General features: G+C 57.8%; 1 protein-coding gene across 1 annotated transcript; it reads right to left on the bottom strand.

Moving 5' to 3' along the window:
- Positions 1 to 1,478: 1,478 nt before the first annotated feature.
- Positions 1,479 to 13,720, bottom strand: LOC309446216 (centrosome-associated protein CEP250-like; the record flags this gene model as incomplete). The annotated part of the gene is made up of 20 exons (XM_082065765.1): positions 13,472 to 13,720; positions 12,727 to 12,783; positions 11,928 to 12,010; positions 11,187 to 11,352; positions 10,831 to 10,937; positions 10,133 to 10,240; positions 9,450 to 9,546; positions 8,898 to 8,996; positions 8,564 to 8,742; positions 7,934 to 8,116; positions 7,236 to 7,380; positions 6,807 to 6,953; positions 6,390 to 6,620; positions 5,487 to 5,680; positions 4,811 to 4,938; positions 4,438 to 4,607; positions 3,784 to 3,963; positions 2,823 to 2,957; positions 1,856 to 2,011; positions 1,479 to 1,565 (listed from the first exon to the last, which is right to left on the bottom strand). The coding sequence occupies exons 1-20, from the start codon at positions 13,568 to 13,570 to the stop codon at positions 1,479 to 1,481; spliced, it is 2,751 nt and encodes a 916-aa protein (XP_081921891.1). The 5' UTR covers positions 13,571 to 13,720.
- Between the last annotated feature and the right edge of the window lie 843 nt (positions 13,721 to 14,563).

The following is a 14,563-nucleotide window of genomic DNA, read 5'->3' as shown; positions in this document are numbered from 1 at the left end:
ACTGGGGTATAAAACAGGACCCCGCTCCCCCGTGGAGTGACCGTCTGGCTGCCGTGGGGAAGGTCGGATTCCCGCCTCGGGCAGGGATGCTGCCTGAGGAGACTTCCCGGCACTGAGAGCCCTCCCCGGTCCTTGGTGAATGGTTGTTTTTCCTCGAGGGAGCCCCTGACAAGCGCTTGTTTGGGGTGCAGGCTCCCTGTGAGTAGGGCTGGGCCTGCCCCTGCTGTGGCCATGTGCTGATGATGGCCCCGATGCTCCGTGGAACCGGCTCTTGCGCAATGTCCCTGGAGTGCTGGTGGGTTTGAGATTCCCTCCCCTCCGGCTTGTATTGGATTCTGTCATTTGGTTTCAACAATTTCTTCCCCAAAGGGCTGTGGGGCATTGGAACAGGCTGCCCAGGGCAGTGCTGGAGTCACCATCCCTGGAGGGGTTCAATGAACATGGAGATGTGGCGCTTAGGGACATGGTTTAGTGGTGGACTTGGCAGTGCTGGGTTAGCAGTTGGACTTGATGATCTTAAACATCTTTTTTCCAGCCTTGATGATTCTATTCTACTTCATTCTATATAGATCAGGTTGCTTCGAGCACCATGAAATCTCACCTTGAATGTTTCCAGGGATGGGGCATCTACCACCTCTCTGGGAAACTGCCAGTATTTTACCACCCTCATTCTAAAACATTCCCTTCCTTGTATCTAGTCTAGATCTCCCCTCTTTGGTTTAAAACCATCACCCTTGCCCTGAGAAAGAAAAGGGGAGAAAAGGAGCTCCCGGGGCAGAGAAACGCAGAGCCCGGCGCCCAGGGCACACGGAGCGCCGTGCTGGGTACCCAGAGGCAGCTCTACAGAAATTCACTTCGCTAGAGCTCCGTGTTCGGAAAAAGACACAGAGGAGTCAAACCAAAAGAAAAACTTCATTCAACTAAAGGGAAGAGTCCACCGGGCATATCCCTGTGGGGTCTCTCCCAAAACGCGGGGGACGCAGCCCCCGTTGACCCCAGTTCCCCAGCCCTCGCTCCCGGCCGCAATGATCCCTCCTCCTTTCCCCATGGGCTGAGGTACTCGGAGGGTACAACCTTTCCGATCCGCCTGCTCCCCATCTCCCCACCCACCCCCCCAGTGTCTCCCCACCCACCCCCCCCAAGTCCCCCCACTAGCTGGTCGTTAAAATTCACTTCCTTCATCTCCAAGGGTGTGACTGCCCCCTGGAGTCCTGCTTCTATTTTGGTGCTTGCACCAGCTGTGTCTCCAGGAGGGCCACCTGAAAGAGGCAAGAGGCCACTGGGATTTGCCATCGTTCCTCCCTATGGCCAGACCCTCCTGCCACCCAGTGCGATTCCGTTCTCACCTGTCTAGAAGCCGGCACCTCCCGCTGGTCAGAGAGAGACAATCCGCACGCATCTGGCAGCGCCCGACCACGGCAACATCTCCTCAGCCTCCTCCGTTCACGTTCCACCTGCACGTTGGGGAGGAGAAAGGGTCACAGACTCGGGCCACCAAACGAGGAGCAGAAGGACCCCTGCACATCAGGGCAAGGAGATTTCTGCTCACAGACTGTCACTTGCACCTGAGAACGTTGGGGCAAAAGGCACTCGAAGCAGAATATGGAGGAGAAAGGGCAAGAGAGAGTCCAGTGTGTGTGGATGGGGACACTGGTTCAAGAAGGCGGGTACCCCAGTGAATGTGCATTTGTGAAGGCAACGGGTGCCAGAAGGGAGAGAAAACAGACAGTGAGTGTCCACAGGGGGAGGGGGAGAGGGCAGGACACCAGCAGAGGACTCCAAAGTGCTGTCTGGGAAACGTGTGGTGTTCCAGAGCACCGGGAGGCTTTGCAGAGGCAGGGAAAGCCTGTTTTACCAGCTCCAGGGTCCTCCTGAGCTCAGCGTTGTATTGCTGCAGCTCCGTCTTCTCCAGTTCCAGCCTCGCAACTGCTCCCTGCAGACGCTCCAGCCGCTGCGACAGGCGTCTCTTCTCTGAGAGCCAGGAGAGCCGCTCCCCTTCTGCAGCAGCCTGCTGGGGGTTCAGAGAGGAGATGGTGGAGCTGCTGCCACACGCAGGTTACAAGGGCCAGAATGAACAAGCCGGGGAGAGTGAGCGGGCTCAGGACCGGACAGGGCCAAGTCCCTTCTTCTCCCCCTGGGCCACAGCCCAAAACAGCCCCAAACTCTCTTCCCAGATCTCTCCAGATCACCTGGGAGAAATCCACACTCTTGCCTTCCTGCTTTTGGGGCTGTGTCACAGGTACATCCAGAATGGCAATGAAGCCTTTAACCGGATCACGCAACAGTACCAATTCCATTATTTTTAATACAGCGCAAAAGCTGTTCCTAGAAATCTCCATCTCTGAAAGCATCCTCTAAGCACCATCGGTGTCGCTGCTGTTCAGCCATCGGTGTAAAATTCTACTGAGTTCCGTACATTAGTGTGGTCAACCGTGCCCTTTCCTTGCCGTGCCAAATCCTCCCCAGGACACGCTGGCCAAGCTTGGCCAGACAGGAGAGAACCAATGAAGGGAGGAAGGGAAGAAAGAAAAGAAAGAAAAAACCCAACAGTTCATTTCCCATTTTGGGGGGGTTTGTTTGGCCCTCTTCTGTGTGGAGTTTTCGTGGCACCATCCTCTAGAACCCCACTGTTCCCCCTTGAAGGAGTAATGGCCAGATCACACTCTGTCATTCTGTGTTTGAAATCAGGACTAGTTTTCCCCTGGCAGGCATGCACTCCACCACTGCCCTGGGCAGCCTGTTCCAGTGCCCCTCAGCCCCTCTCAGCTCACGCCCCGTTGCCAGAGGCCTGTTCCTTCAACACCCCAACCAGGCAGACTCACCTGCCCCTTCTCTCGCTGCTCTGTCATCTGCTGCCTGAGCTGCTCTACCCGCTGGCAGGCGTCTGTGAGCTCTCCCTGAGTCTGGAGGAGCGTCTCCAGTAAAGAATTCTTCTCACGCTCCTTTTCCAGCGCAGCCTGCACAGAAATAAAGAGCAGACGGGTTTAAACTTCCCTCACAAAAGGTCTGCACCAAGACTCCAAGGCCGACGGGCTCACACGTTCTCCAGGCGCTGTGCTGCTGCTCTCCTGGGTCATTCTCTGCCCATGGGGAGACGCGGCTTCCTAAGGGACATGGGCAGGATCAACAGGGGCCCTCCGGGACTGAATCCACAACAAACTCTTAGTCAGCTCACAGGAAAACATGTGGCTCACTCTGCACACAGGACCTTGGGCAGGACACAAGCGCTGCCAGTAGAGGACGGGGTTGCTCTGGCACAGCAGAGCTGGGCACAAAACAGCTCACCAGCCAGGGACTGAAAACACAGCCCAGAAGACACCTCTGTCCTACTGCTCCAAAATCTTTCACAGGACTCTTTGAAAAGGTTTTTCGTTTGTCAACAATCCTGCTGCGCCCCTCCCCGTCCCCCCAAACACAAACCCCATCCTCGTGGGGATTCAGTCCTACAAACTCACTTTGGTCTGTAACGGACATGAGGCTATGAACACCTACCAGTAAACATCAAAAGAGGACCGTTAAGAGAGCAGTGAAGTTATTCTGAGGTAGCTCTTACAAAACCAGAACCCACGAGCAGCACAACAATCTAAAACCCAAGGTCACATTTCTGTCTGGCTTCCCATGAGAGGTCTCGTCCCCAGTCCCAGCGCTGGCCCTGCACACCTTTCACCTCCCCAAATTTAGTGCAGGAAACACGTAGGGATGCTCCACACAGCCCCAGCCCCAGCCACCTCCCACAGCTCCAGCCTCGCAAAAACACACCAATTCTCCCTTCTCAGCCTTTACCTCTCGCTCGGCATTTTCACGTCTGGTTTGTTCCTCTTGTTGTTGAGCTTGCACGGCAGCAACTTTCTGCTCCATGTCCAACAGCTGCTTCTCGTGCTCCCGCTCTGTCTCTGCCTTCTCCTGTTGCCATCGCTCCAGCAGCTCCTGCAGCGCTGACTGGCGCCCTTCCCGCGCGCGTGCCTGAGGACGGGAGGAAAACACTGCAGGATGGAGCCCCAGCCAAGCTCCTCAAAACATGGGAAGCTTCACCCTCCTTTGGGGTTCAGGCCCAAAGAAAACCCCTCTGTCCACCGAGAAAGGGCAGCAAGAAAGGAACAAAGTTCCCGTGACTGCAGCTGGCAGGAGGGTCAGGACTCTGCCCCATGGGAGACGGGAGGCTGGTAAGAGCCCCCCTGTGCTGCCACGCTCTGGGTGGGACCCCCAACCTGCCCTTGAACTCGTCTCACGCCCACGCTCAATCTGTGGCTGCATTTCCTGTCCCAGCACAGTCCTGTGGGCTCCACGTGCCTTCGAGTACAAGCCATCGGCTCTGCTGCGGGCCCGGCAATGTGTGGCCTGCGACACGCGGTTGCTGCCATTTCACACCTCGGGCTGTTGTGCTAAAGCCAGCCCACCAAGCTCGCTTGAGGAATTAAAACGCCTCTTCTTTCCTACCAGGTCTTGCAAAAGCCTCTGTATTTCTGCTTCGTGATCGCTCTGCCGAAGTCTGAGGGTATCGTCATGCTGCTGTTCTCTCCGCGAGAGCTGTTGTGCCGCGTTCTCCCGTTCCTGCCTCAGGAGAGATCTCTCTGCTTCCAGCTCACGTTGAAGACACTTCACTTCCCCTGCAAACCCCACAAATGGCAAGAGTCAGAGTCCACCCAGACCCTGGTTCTGGCCTTACTGACCTCAGCCCTTGGAGTTTCAGTGCTGGAGGGGTCTGTTCCAGCAGCTCCTTCACTCCTCACAAGCACTGCGGACAGAGAGCTGGTTTTATACCATCTTGTCTAGGTGGGGATCACCAGAAACAAATCACATGGGGCATCACCTTGTATCACCTCCTTGGCCTGCGTGACGGTGTGAAGTCGCATCTCCAGCTGACTCCGGGCGATCTCCAGCTGGGATACGCGCTGCTGAGCCTCAAACAGGCTGCGCTCCAGGGTCTCCTTCACCAGCCTGCAGGTTGTGGACAGGAGAGAAATGAGCTTCTTGCTCCTGACACCCACAGGGAGGGATCCCAGTGACAAGTGGTTCCACATCCCTGCCCCTGAGAACGGAAAAGGGGTTGCATGGACACCCGTGTACAGAAAGCATATTTCTACCATTTAAAATAGCAACGCGGGCCCCTCCGAGGGAACGCCCAGGCTTTCCTTAGGACCCAGCGTAACACAGCAAGCCCAGACGAATTTCATCTCGACAGCCAAATCTGAAATGGCTGCTGCCTGATGGATGGCACACAGGTAGCAGTTTTCCTGACAACGGCTGTGCCAGCCAGCAAAAGCCCAACCTCTGCTCACAGGTGCATCCCATCAGCACCTCCAATTGCTCTGCAGGGGGACACCATAAGCGGGTTTTTTTCCCCTCAAGTTTCTTCCCTGTTCTGTCCCTGGAAGGTGAGAACATCCGCAAAGCACAGAGGATGCAAGAAAGCCCCGCGCAATGCTGACCAGCTCTGTAATTCCCGACAGCGAGTCATGTCCTGCCCAGGGTTCCTCCCCCTTTACCTGGCCTCTGCCAGCTGCTCGGAAAGGCCTTGTCTGTCCCGCTCCACGGCTGCCAGGCGCAGCTCCAGGGCAGCCTTCTCCTGCACCAGCACCTCCTTCTCTTCAGACACCTTGGCCAGCGCGAGCCCTTGGCGAGAGGACTCCTGGCGCAACTGCTCCAGAGCAGTGCTGGCCGACTCTTGCTGCCGGGACACCTGGAACGGGACAAACCGCAGCTGGAGCCCTTTCTGTGCAGCTGTGTGCAGAGCAGCCAGCGCCGCTGGCCAGCGGGCGGGAGGAGAAAGAGCTCCTGTCCCGGGGGCTCCACGTGTGAGAGCAGCTGCTGGTCCCACACCCAGAGCCTGGGCTGCCAAAAGGCGCTGGCCCCGCTCACTGGCAAGTGATGTGCAAGGCCAGACTGGGCTGCCTGGGACCAGCTGTGGCCTCCCCAGTGCCCAGTGCAGGGGACGGTCACTGCCCTGCTCCTGCTGGCCACACCAGTGCTGGGACAAGCCAGGCTGCTCTTGGCCTTCTTGGCCACCTGGGCACAGGCCGGCTCATGTTCTGCCTCAGAAAAAAGATTCAGAGCTACACAGTTTGTTTCTTTTGCCACAGGTGACAGGAGTCGCCCTGCTCTGATCCACAGACAACACGATCACCTCTTTGCAGCTCAGCAAAAGCCACAGAAGAGGCCAACACAGACCAGAGGATTAAAGGAATCCACAGAAGCAGAGGACAGCGCAGAGAACTGCAGAACTGCTCCGCAAGCCACCAACACGGTGCCAAAAAGAAGGGAACAAACCCCCTGCCCTCCAGGGCTACCGAGTGTCTCCTTGACACAAACCCCGCAGCAGCCAGCAGACACAGCTTCACTCAGCCAAGCAGCCAAACGCCCACCCACAAGCACCAGCTTTTTGGTCTCACCTCACTGAGCTGCTCTTGGGTTTCTTCCTTCTCCTCTGCCAGTCTCCTCAGCTGCACCCGCAGCCCCTCCTGCTGCTCCTCTGCTTCCTGCAGCAGCTGCTCCAGCGCGGCTTTCTCTGCACAGAGCTCTGCCTTGGTTCTTTCACACCAGCTCAGCTGCTCCTGCTCACAGACTCTTGCTCTCTCCAGCTCGCCCACTTTCTCTGACACAACCTCATTCTCTTGCTCCAGCTACAACCACAGAAGCAGAGAGCACATCAAAGACAGGAACATTTCCTAGGAGGGAGCTTTGGCTTGGACAGGACAATGAACAACATTTGCACAGCCAGCCAGTCCTACTGCTGGAAGGCAAGGAGGCTGAGAAGCAGCAGCAGCTGGAGACAAACAGCTGGCAAGAGCTTTGGCAACTCTGCTCACCTGCAGCACAAGGTTGTTCAGCTGCACTTTCTCCACTGCAAGAGCTTCATTGATACTGCTCATGTTGGCTGCTGCAGCACGGAGATCAGCTATTTCAACACTCAGGCTCTTCTGAGTCCTGGTCAACTCTGCCACCGACTGCTCGGCCTGCAGAGACAAAAGAACAACGTGACAACAAGGGCAGGAACATCCCTGACTCCCAGCAGCAACTCCCCATCCCCTGGGAGTCTCTGACACGCTCCCAGTTCACGCTCCCAATGAGCACATGGGGACTGAACACCCCAAACAGCCTGTGTGCTCTGATCCCCATTTCCCAAGAAGGACAGCAATGGTTTCCCTGTCTTCTCCTGCCAGGAACAGCACCTGTGCTGGTCCTGCTGTCACAGCTCCCTCTCCCACAGGTGCTCCCGACGAATAAGGCGACCGCACCTTCTCCAGGGCCGTGGTCAGCTCGTGTTTCTCTCGCTCCAGCAGATCCCTCTGAAGCTGCGACGCCTCCAGCGTCTCTCTCGCCACTACCAGCTCACTCTGCAATAATGAATGTTTTCCTTCGAGTGCAGCAAAGTCCTTCAGCCTGGGAGACGGGGAAAGACAAACAAGTTCTTAATCTAAAAGCACTGTCATCTCCAAACCAAGAGTACCTACTATGTCCAGATATGGCAGTTGGAGGGATTTCCAACAGCTTTCTATTTTCACCTAAGGAACGCTGGAATTTCCTGCCTAGAGCCACATCACTCTTTGCCATTGATGTGGGTGAAACATTTGTCACTGAGAAAGTAAAACAAGCTTCCAGAAATCATAGAACCTTTCCAAGCGGCTCAGGTACTCTCAAGGGCTTCCTGCCTGTTAGTTCTCTCCCCTCTCTTGGATCCATTGGATCCAAGACTTGCCAAAGTTCTCCTTTGGGTACGACAGACTCTGCTCAGGCTGGGAATGATTTCTGTGAAGCTCTCGCACAAAGCACACGCAGGCGGCTCTGCTGGGTGGCAGCAGGCAGCCAGCCCTGCCCGCGGGCTCCCTTCACCCTCTGTGCTGCAAATGACGAGCAGGCACAACTCAGCCTTGTGCGCTGGGCTCCTGAGCTCCAGCCATGCCCACCCCTGCCCAGAGAAAGCTCGAACGCTCACAGCAGCTCCTGCTCACGACGCGCTCTCTCCATCGCCTGTTGCTGCTCCACCCTGTCCCCCTGGGCTGAGTCTTCCTTCAGCTGCAGCTCCGTGTTCCTTTGACGCAGACGCGAGGCTTCTTGCTCCATTATTTCCAGCTGCTGCTTTAGCTCGTCCCTGGTTCTCTCCAGGTTGGCACAGTCACTGCAGAGACAAGGCTCCGTTACAAGAATGAAGAGGCCGGAAGAGTCACAGATCCCGTTTTCCTCATCCCAGGATGGAGCTGTGGGGAGCAGGGGAGGAAGAACTTGCTCTTCCCCTCCCAAGGTGACTGAAGAGGGAAGCAGAAAGGCAGGCGGGCTGCTGCCTCCATCCAGCGAGAAGCGGTGCCTGGGAAAGGGCACCCGAAGAGCAGAATGCAGACGCAGCGTGTCGAGGGAGAGGCGCCTTGTACGCCAGCATCGCTCTGAATCGCCCAGCCAGCCTTGGGAGGCACAGCCGAGCAGGAAAAGCAGTGACAGGAGGATGCTGTGGTGCCAAACAGAGGCACGCACGAGGCAGGGCAGGCAGGTTCTCTGCCCAGAACAGCTCTGAGCTCCCGAACTGGAGGCAGATTGCCTCTAGACCGCAGGAGAAGGAGGAAACGCTCACCTTCTGAGCGCTTCCACCAGAGACTGGAGGTGCTGCCGCTGGCTGCTGGACGTGGCGCATTCCTCCTGCAGCTGCTCAAGCCTCTGCTGCAGCTTCCTGCACTTCTCCTCCTGCTGCCTGTGCTGCTGCAGCAGGGAATCGATAGAGTCCTGCCTGGCAGAAAGCTCTTCTTGTGGGGCCTGCAAGCAACGGGCAGGGAAAGAGCACAAACAAGCAGTGAGGAGCAGCCAAGGCGGCTCCAGACAGCCGGGAGAAGCAGCGAGCAGAGAGACGGCTCCGCTGAAGGCAAAAGCTGGGAGGGGGGTGCAGATCAAGGTCCCAGCTCTGCACTCACCTCAGTTATATCTTTTATGAGCTTTTGCAGGGACAGGTTCTCCTCTTTGACACTTTTATTCCACAGAACTTCATGTTCTTTCTCTAACCGACCGGCTTCCTGAGAACAGAAGAAGGAAAGCGTGGGCAGGGCAGAGCTGTTCCCATCCTCAGCGGCACTGCCATGCCCAGAAGCCTCAGCCCTCGGGATTCCAGTACATTCCTTCCCACATCTATTCCACTTCTTCCTCGCTAAAACTAAGAAGAGAAAGACCAACAGCTCGTTTTCATAGACTGCCAGGAAGCTGTCAGTTCAAGGAGCTTTGATCCCAGGCACAACAGCCTTGGTGCAGCCCCTGAGGAAGACACCGGAGCTGTCTGCAGCTCCCCTGCCGCTGCTGCGCCTGGACTGACTCCGCCTGTGCCAAACACACAAGGAACATTCTGGCAATGTCCCTGATGTCCCCCTACAGGTGGCATCTCTACCACTCCTCCTGCTGAGGAAACCACACCTGTGTGTGCTACGGCTGGGGAGCAAACACTGGGCTGTCTCCCACATCAAGGGAAAACACACCAGAATCTCCACGGTGTCGTCAGGTGTTTCCATGGGCTTCTCGTTCTCCTTGTTCTTCTTCTGGGAGGGTACAAGCAAGGCCAAGAGCTCCATCACCCTGAGAAGAGAAGGTCCCCGTGCCACTCCAAAAGCACAGCACACCATCGCCTGGGAAAGAGCTGAGCAGCTCCCAGGGGCACAGCAGACAAAGTTCAACCCAGAAAATACAGCAAAGGCAGCGTCCAGCTCTACGGGGTAATGAGCTTGAGGGTGCCAAATGGCACCTCTTGCCACAAAGGTCTTCTGCACTCAGTCTTGCAAGGAACCGTCAGCACAGAGGAGCTACGCTGCTTTGATGCTCCTGTGCACATTCCTCCCAACTGCTTTAGCGCAGCCCTGGGGAGCAACGGGGATGTACAGAGACAGAGCTCTCTTTATGCTGCTCTCCATTTCTCACCAAGAATCAGCTAACAGCAAAAACACTGTGCTATGCAATCTCTTTGCCAGTCTGGTCTTACTCAGAAGAGTTTCTGTCAGACTGACGGTTTTTCTGTCCCTTCTGTTTAAAGCAACAGTTTGACCAGGCACAGAAACAGGGCTGTGCAGAATCCGTGTGTTTAAAACGTGAACACAGCTCATCTATGAATCACAGCAGCAGCCACAAAAGATCATGTTGGTAACAGCAAAGTTTAAAACAGCTTCACCTGTCCTGAAGCTCCTTCTTCTCCAGGTCGCCAGAGGTTGGACGGGAGCAGCTCACAAGCACAGCTCCAGAAAGCCTCATGTGCTCTGCCTTCAGCTCGGACAAATCTCTGAAGAAGAATCAAGAAAGAGACCGTGTTCGCAGCACCATCTCTATCAGCTCACTCGCTTCTGAAGCGCATCATTGTGCACCGGTCCCAGCTGGCAGGAAAGGTGACATCTTGGTTGGGACGAGCCGCTCATCTGGCACTTTGGGACCAGGACACAGCAGGACAGTTGAGCGATGAGTCTGTGTGATCGTGGAGGATGAGTCTGTTTTCTCCTCAGAGATGAGAAGAAATGTGTGGGACGGCCAGAAGGCCTCAAGGACCTCCAGTGACTCTGACTGACTGTTGCTGCTGCTCTAGCTTATTAACATACTCTCATTCAGTGAGATGTAAGGCAGATTTCTACCGTTCTATTAAAGGGACGGCTCTACGTGCTGCACGCACAGCTGTGGGGAGTCTCTTCCAGCCTGTCCATGTGCCCCTGTGCCTGAGTTAACGTGCCCAAACGTCACCACAGGCAAGTTCATCTGCTCAGGGCCTCGGCACTGCCCACAGCCCGAGCCCCTCAGTCTGGTCTGAAAACCCGCATCAAACCAAATCATTCCAAAGACAGCTAAAGCAGCTTCATGGCTCTGGCCTTCCCTTGTACCCACCGGTCAGTGGCAGTCTTCATCTCCAGGAACTGGCGGCGGAAGGTCACCACCTGCCACCACAGGCTGAGGAGACGCTGATGTTCACCCCTGACGTAGCTGTCGTGCACCTAAACGTGCCAAAACAAAAAGAAATGCCAGTCCAGCCTTCGCCAACACTGCACGAGTCTTTCAGAGAGGAGAGAGCGCAACCCCCAGCACAGGTCTCCTCCATCTCCCAGCCCTGTCTTCTGCCCCTCAGCACCAGCACAGCTCAGCAGAGCCACCGCTGCCACACAGCAAGTCCTCTCGGCCAGAAATCAAATCCATTCTCACGCCGCTCTGGCACCACGGCTGACGAGCCCGTAGCCTTTCCTTACCTCGCGCTCACGGCGCCATTCACTCTCCTTCAAGCGCAGCTCCTCCCGGGCCCTCATCCAATCCGCCGTCAGTTTTCCAACATCTTCTTTGAGGGCTGAATTAACCTCACTGGCTTTATCGAGCTGCTCCCGCAGGAGAGCGTTCACTTCTGCCAGATTCTCACACCTGGGAGAGGGAGAAACAGCAGAGAGGTCGCTCAGCAACTGCTGCCCACAAGCAGCAGCCCCGGCATTGCCCAGCTCCCTCAACACTGACTTTGTGGTCAGACTCAGAGGCAGCAAAAGCGCTTCCTGGCATTAACTAAGATCTCTCTGGGATGGCCAACTCAGCTGCTTCTCCTGGCTTTAAGCCTTCCATTGCCATCCACAGGTTCGGTTCTCCCCTCCTCTCAACTCTGATGATGCCCACAGTGAACGTCTTGCCTCCCCGCCGCGCTGTCTGACCACTGCATCATCACCTTTCTCTGCCACTGTCCTGAGCCCTCACCTACTGAACCCTGGAGCACCTGAGGCTGGAAAGGGACCTTTGGAGCTCACCCGGAACAACCCCCTGCTCAGAACAGAGCCATTCTGCACACAACACTGTCACTGCACCACAGAAAACACATCGTGGACCTTTCTCCCGTCACAGCGGCTCGTCCAGCCGCTTCCCTTGGGGAGAGCAGGTGGCTCTGGCAGGTTTTCCCTCCCCTCCATGAGCATCCAGGATACCGGCTATGAGGGAACGCTTCTTCCTTGTACCTTTGCTGCTCCTCTTCCAGCTGCAGCAGTGCTTTCTCCAGGCTGTGGTCTTCTGTGGCTTCCCACCTGCCGGGGAGAGATCCCTGAGGCAGAAAGGAAAAGATGAGTCAAATTCTTGTGTTCCCTTCACTACTGTCAGCATCCATCGCTCTCCCCTCCATTTGTTGGTATCTCTGGAGCTCGTGGCTTCTTCCAGGCATAACAGTGTCGTGACAGCAGAGAGGAAGGGGAAGGGTGTCCCTGCAGGTGACAGCTCTGCTCAGTCTCCCACTGTTGCACTCTCGCAGCCCGGGATCCTCGCTCAGGACCACAAGCGCTCACTGGCACTTGAAGCCCAGGAATGCTCTCCTGCTCTCCTACTCTCCCTCTCCCAGGGTTACTTTAGCCGCGATGCAGAAAGAAAAGCACAGAAGAGCCAGCTCTGTGTGCTGAACGCCAGCACTCCCGCCTGCCGAAATGCCGTGTGCCAGACGGTTCTTTTTCAGAGACAGCCCCACAACCTAACAGGCAGTACAGCCCTCTCCTGAGACCAAGCACAGCGCGTTACCCCAGCAGGAAAGCGCTCTCTCACAAAACTAAAATCCTTCTTGGTGGGGAGTTCTGGACTGGCATTTCTGGGACTACTGGCTGCTCCGAGAATGGCAACTGCACACGCACTGACGGGCAGAATCACAGCGCTTCCCGAAACCCTCGGGTAGCAAAAGCCTGTTTTCCTGTCACTGTCACCCAGGTGAGGTGTTTTTGCCGGCGTTAACGAATGCCACGCGCACTGTCTGTAGGCAGCAGCCTGCACACTCACCCCTCCTGCCTCCACCTGCTGCTCCAGCTCTCGGCACCGAGTCCGGTACTGCAGGACCTGCGTGGATACAGAGAACGAAGATGAGCGATGCAGCTTCTCCCAGACGTGGCTCCTCCCGCATCCCCTTTTCTCTCAGTCTTTGCAGCCCGAGCACAGAACATTTCACGGCGCTGCTGATACAGCAACGAGAAGTCGTGACCACACGGGGAAGCTTCACCTTGTCTGATCTTCAGGCCAGCCAGCCAGGGTTTCTGTCGCACACAGCACTGTCTGCTCACGCTAAGGCAGCGCTGGCCAGCAGAACCTGCCCCGTGGGCACCCGGACCCAGCTCGAGATTCCCAAGGGGAAAGGTCCCCCGGGCCCTGCAGGGAGGGCAGGGAGGGCGTTTCCACGTCGCTTCTCAGGCTCCGCCGAGCAGGTCAGCTCTGCCCCAGCCCCGCTCGGCCGCTGCACAACGCGGGTTCTGTGCAGCTGCACAAGAGCCGCCCGGGCCCGTTCGCCGGCCGGGCAGCGGCAGCGAAGGCGGCCAAGGGCTGCCGGGCGGCTCGGGGCTGCCAGCGGGGGAAGCAGCGCCCAGCGCGCCTGGGCGGGCCGGGCGGAGCGGGGCGGCTCCGGGGCCTCCCCCGAGCTCCGCGCTGGGCACCGTCCCGCCCGGGCAGCCCCGGGGAGGAACCGACAGCCCGGCCCCAGCCCCGCGGCCCGGCCCCGGGCAGCTCCCCCCGGGCAGGCGCCCCCGCTCCTCACCTTCGCCTGCAGCTTCCGCACCACCAGCGCTTGCCGGTGCTGCGCCTCCTGCGAGCTCTGCAGCCGGCGCCGCAGGGAGTCCTGGCTCGGCGCCGCCATGGCCCCGCTCCCTGCCGGGCCCGCGGCGGGGGCTGCTCCGGGGCGGGCGGAGCGGCTCCCCCTGCCCGCCGGGCGCGACCGGGAGCCGCGGGGCGGGAGAGCCGGGCTGGCTCGGGGCCGCTCTGGGGCAGCGCTTCGCTCCCCGCTGCTCTTCTCGCGGCTCTCCTCGCTTCTCTCTGCTCTCTCGTCTCTTCTCCCTGCTCTCCGGTCGCTCCTGGCCGGGCCCGCCGGGCTGCGTGGTGCTCTGGGCAGCGCTTTGCTCCAGCGAGTCCCGCGCAGGGACCGGTAACGGCCCCGGAGAACGGTGCGGGCAGCACGCGCTGCCGCGGGAGCCCGGGAGAGAAGGAGCGAGGAAACGGTGCCGAGAGCAGCGTGTGGGGTGTGGGGACACTGGGGCACGGAGGGGACAGCGCAGGGACAGCACAACAGCTCCGTGGGCCGGGGGAGCCGACTGAGCAGCCGGAGCTTTCTGCTAAAGCTCAGACTCGAGCCCGGGACTGGCCCTGGCGCAGGAGTTCCAGGCTGGGGCGCAAACCAAACGCACACGGGTGGCATTTGGGAACCTTGTCCTCCCTGTTTTGCAGCATGAACGGGACAGACTGCAAGCAGGTAGAGAAGAGCCTGGATGGGAGAGAAAGCTGACTATTCACAGCACCACGTGCTCTCTGAACTAAACTTCACCGCATCACCTCATGAAGAAATACAAGACCCAAACATGACACACGGGGCTCAGTCCCCTTGGCCAGACTAGTCTGTTGCATGAATTCACTTATTCACCCCTCGGGTCAGGAGCTTTCCTGACTTAGAACCCTCACACCTAATCCGTGCTTCACAAGGGTGGCACCCGCGGGCACACGCAGGGCCATGGGGGTACCCAGAGGCAGCAAAGGGCTCAGGCTGCACACCCAGAGGCACACGCAGGGCTCTGGGTCACACCAAAGGGCAAACGGAGGGCCCCAGGAAGCACAGGAAGAGAAACGGAGGCCCTTGGGA

Source organism: Streptopelia decaocto, assembly GCF_964273445.1.
Source record: "Streptopelia decaocto genome assembly, chromosome: 14".
Lineage (NCBI taxonomy): Eukaryota > Metazoa > Chordata > Aves > Columbiformes > Columbidae > Streptopelia > Streptopelia decaocto.
Note: the sequence above shows the minus strand (reverse complement) of the source record. Positions and strands in the feature narration are given on the sequence as shown.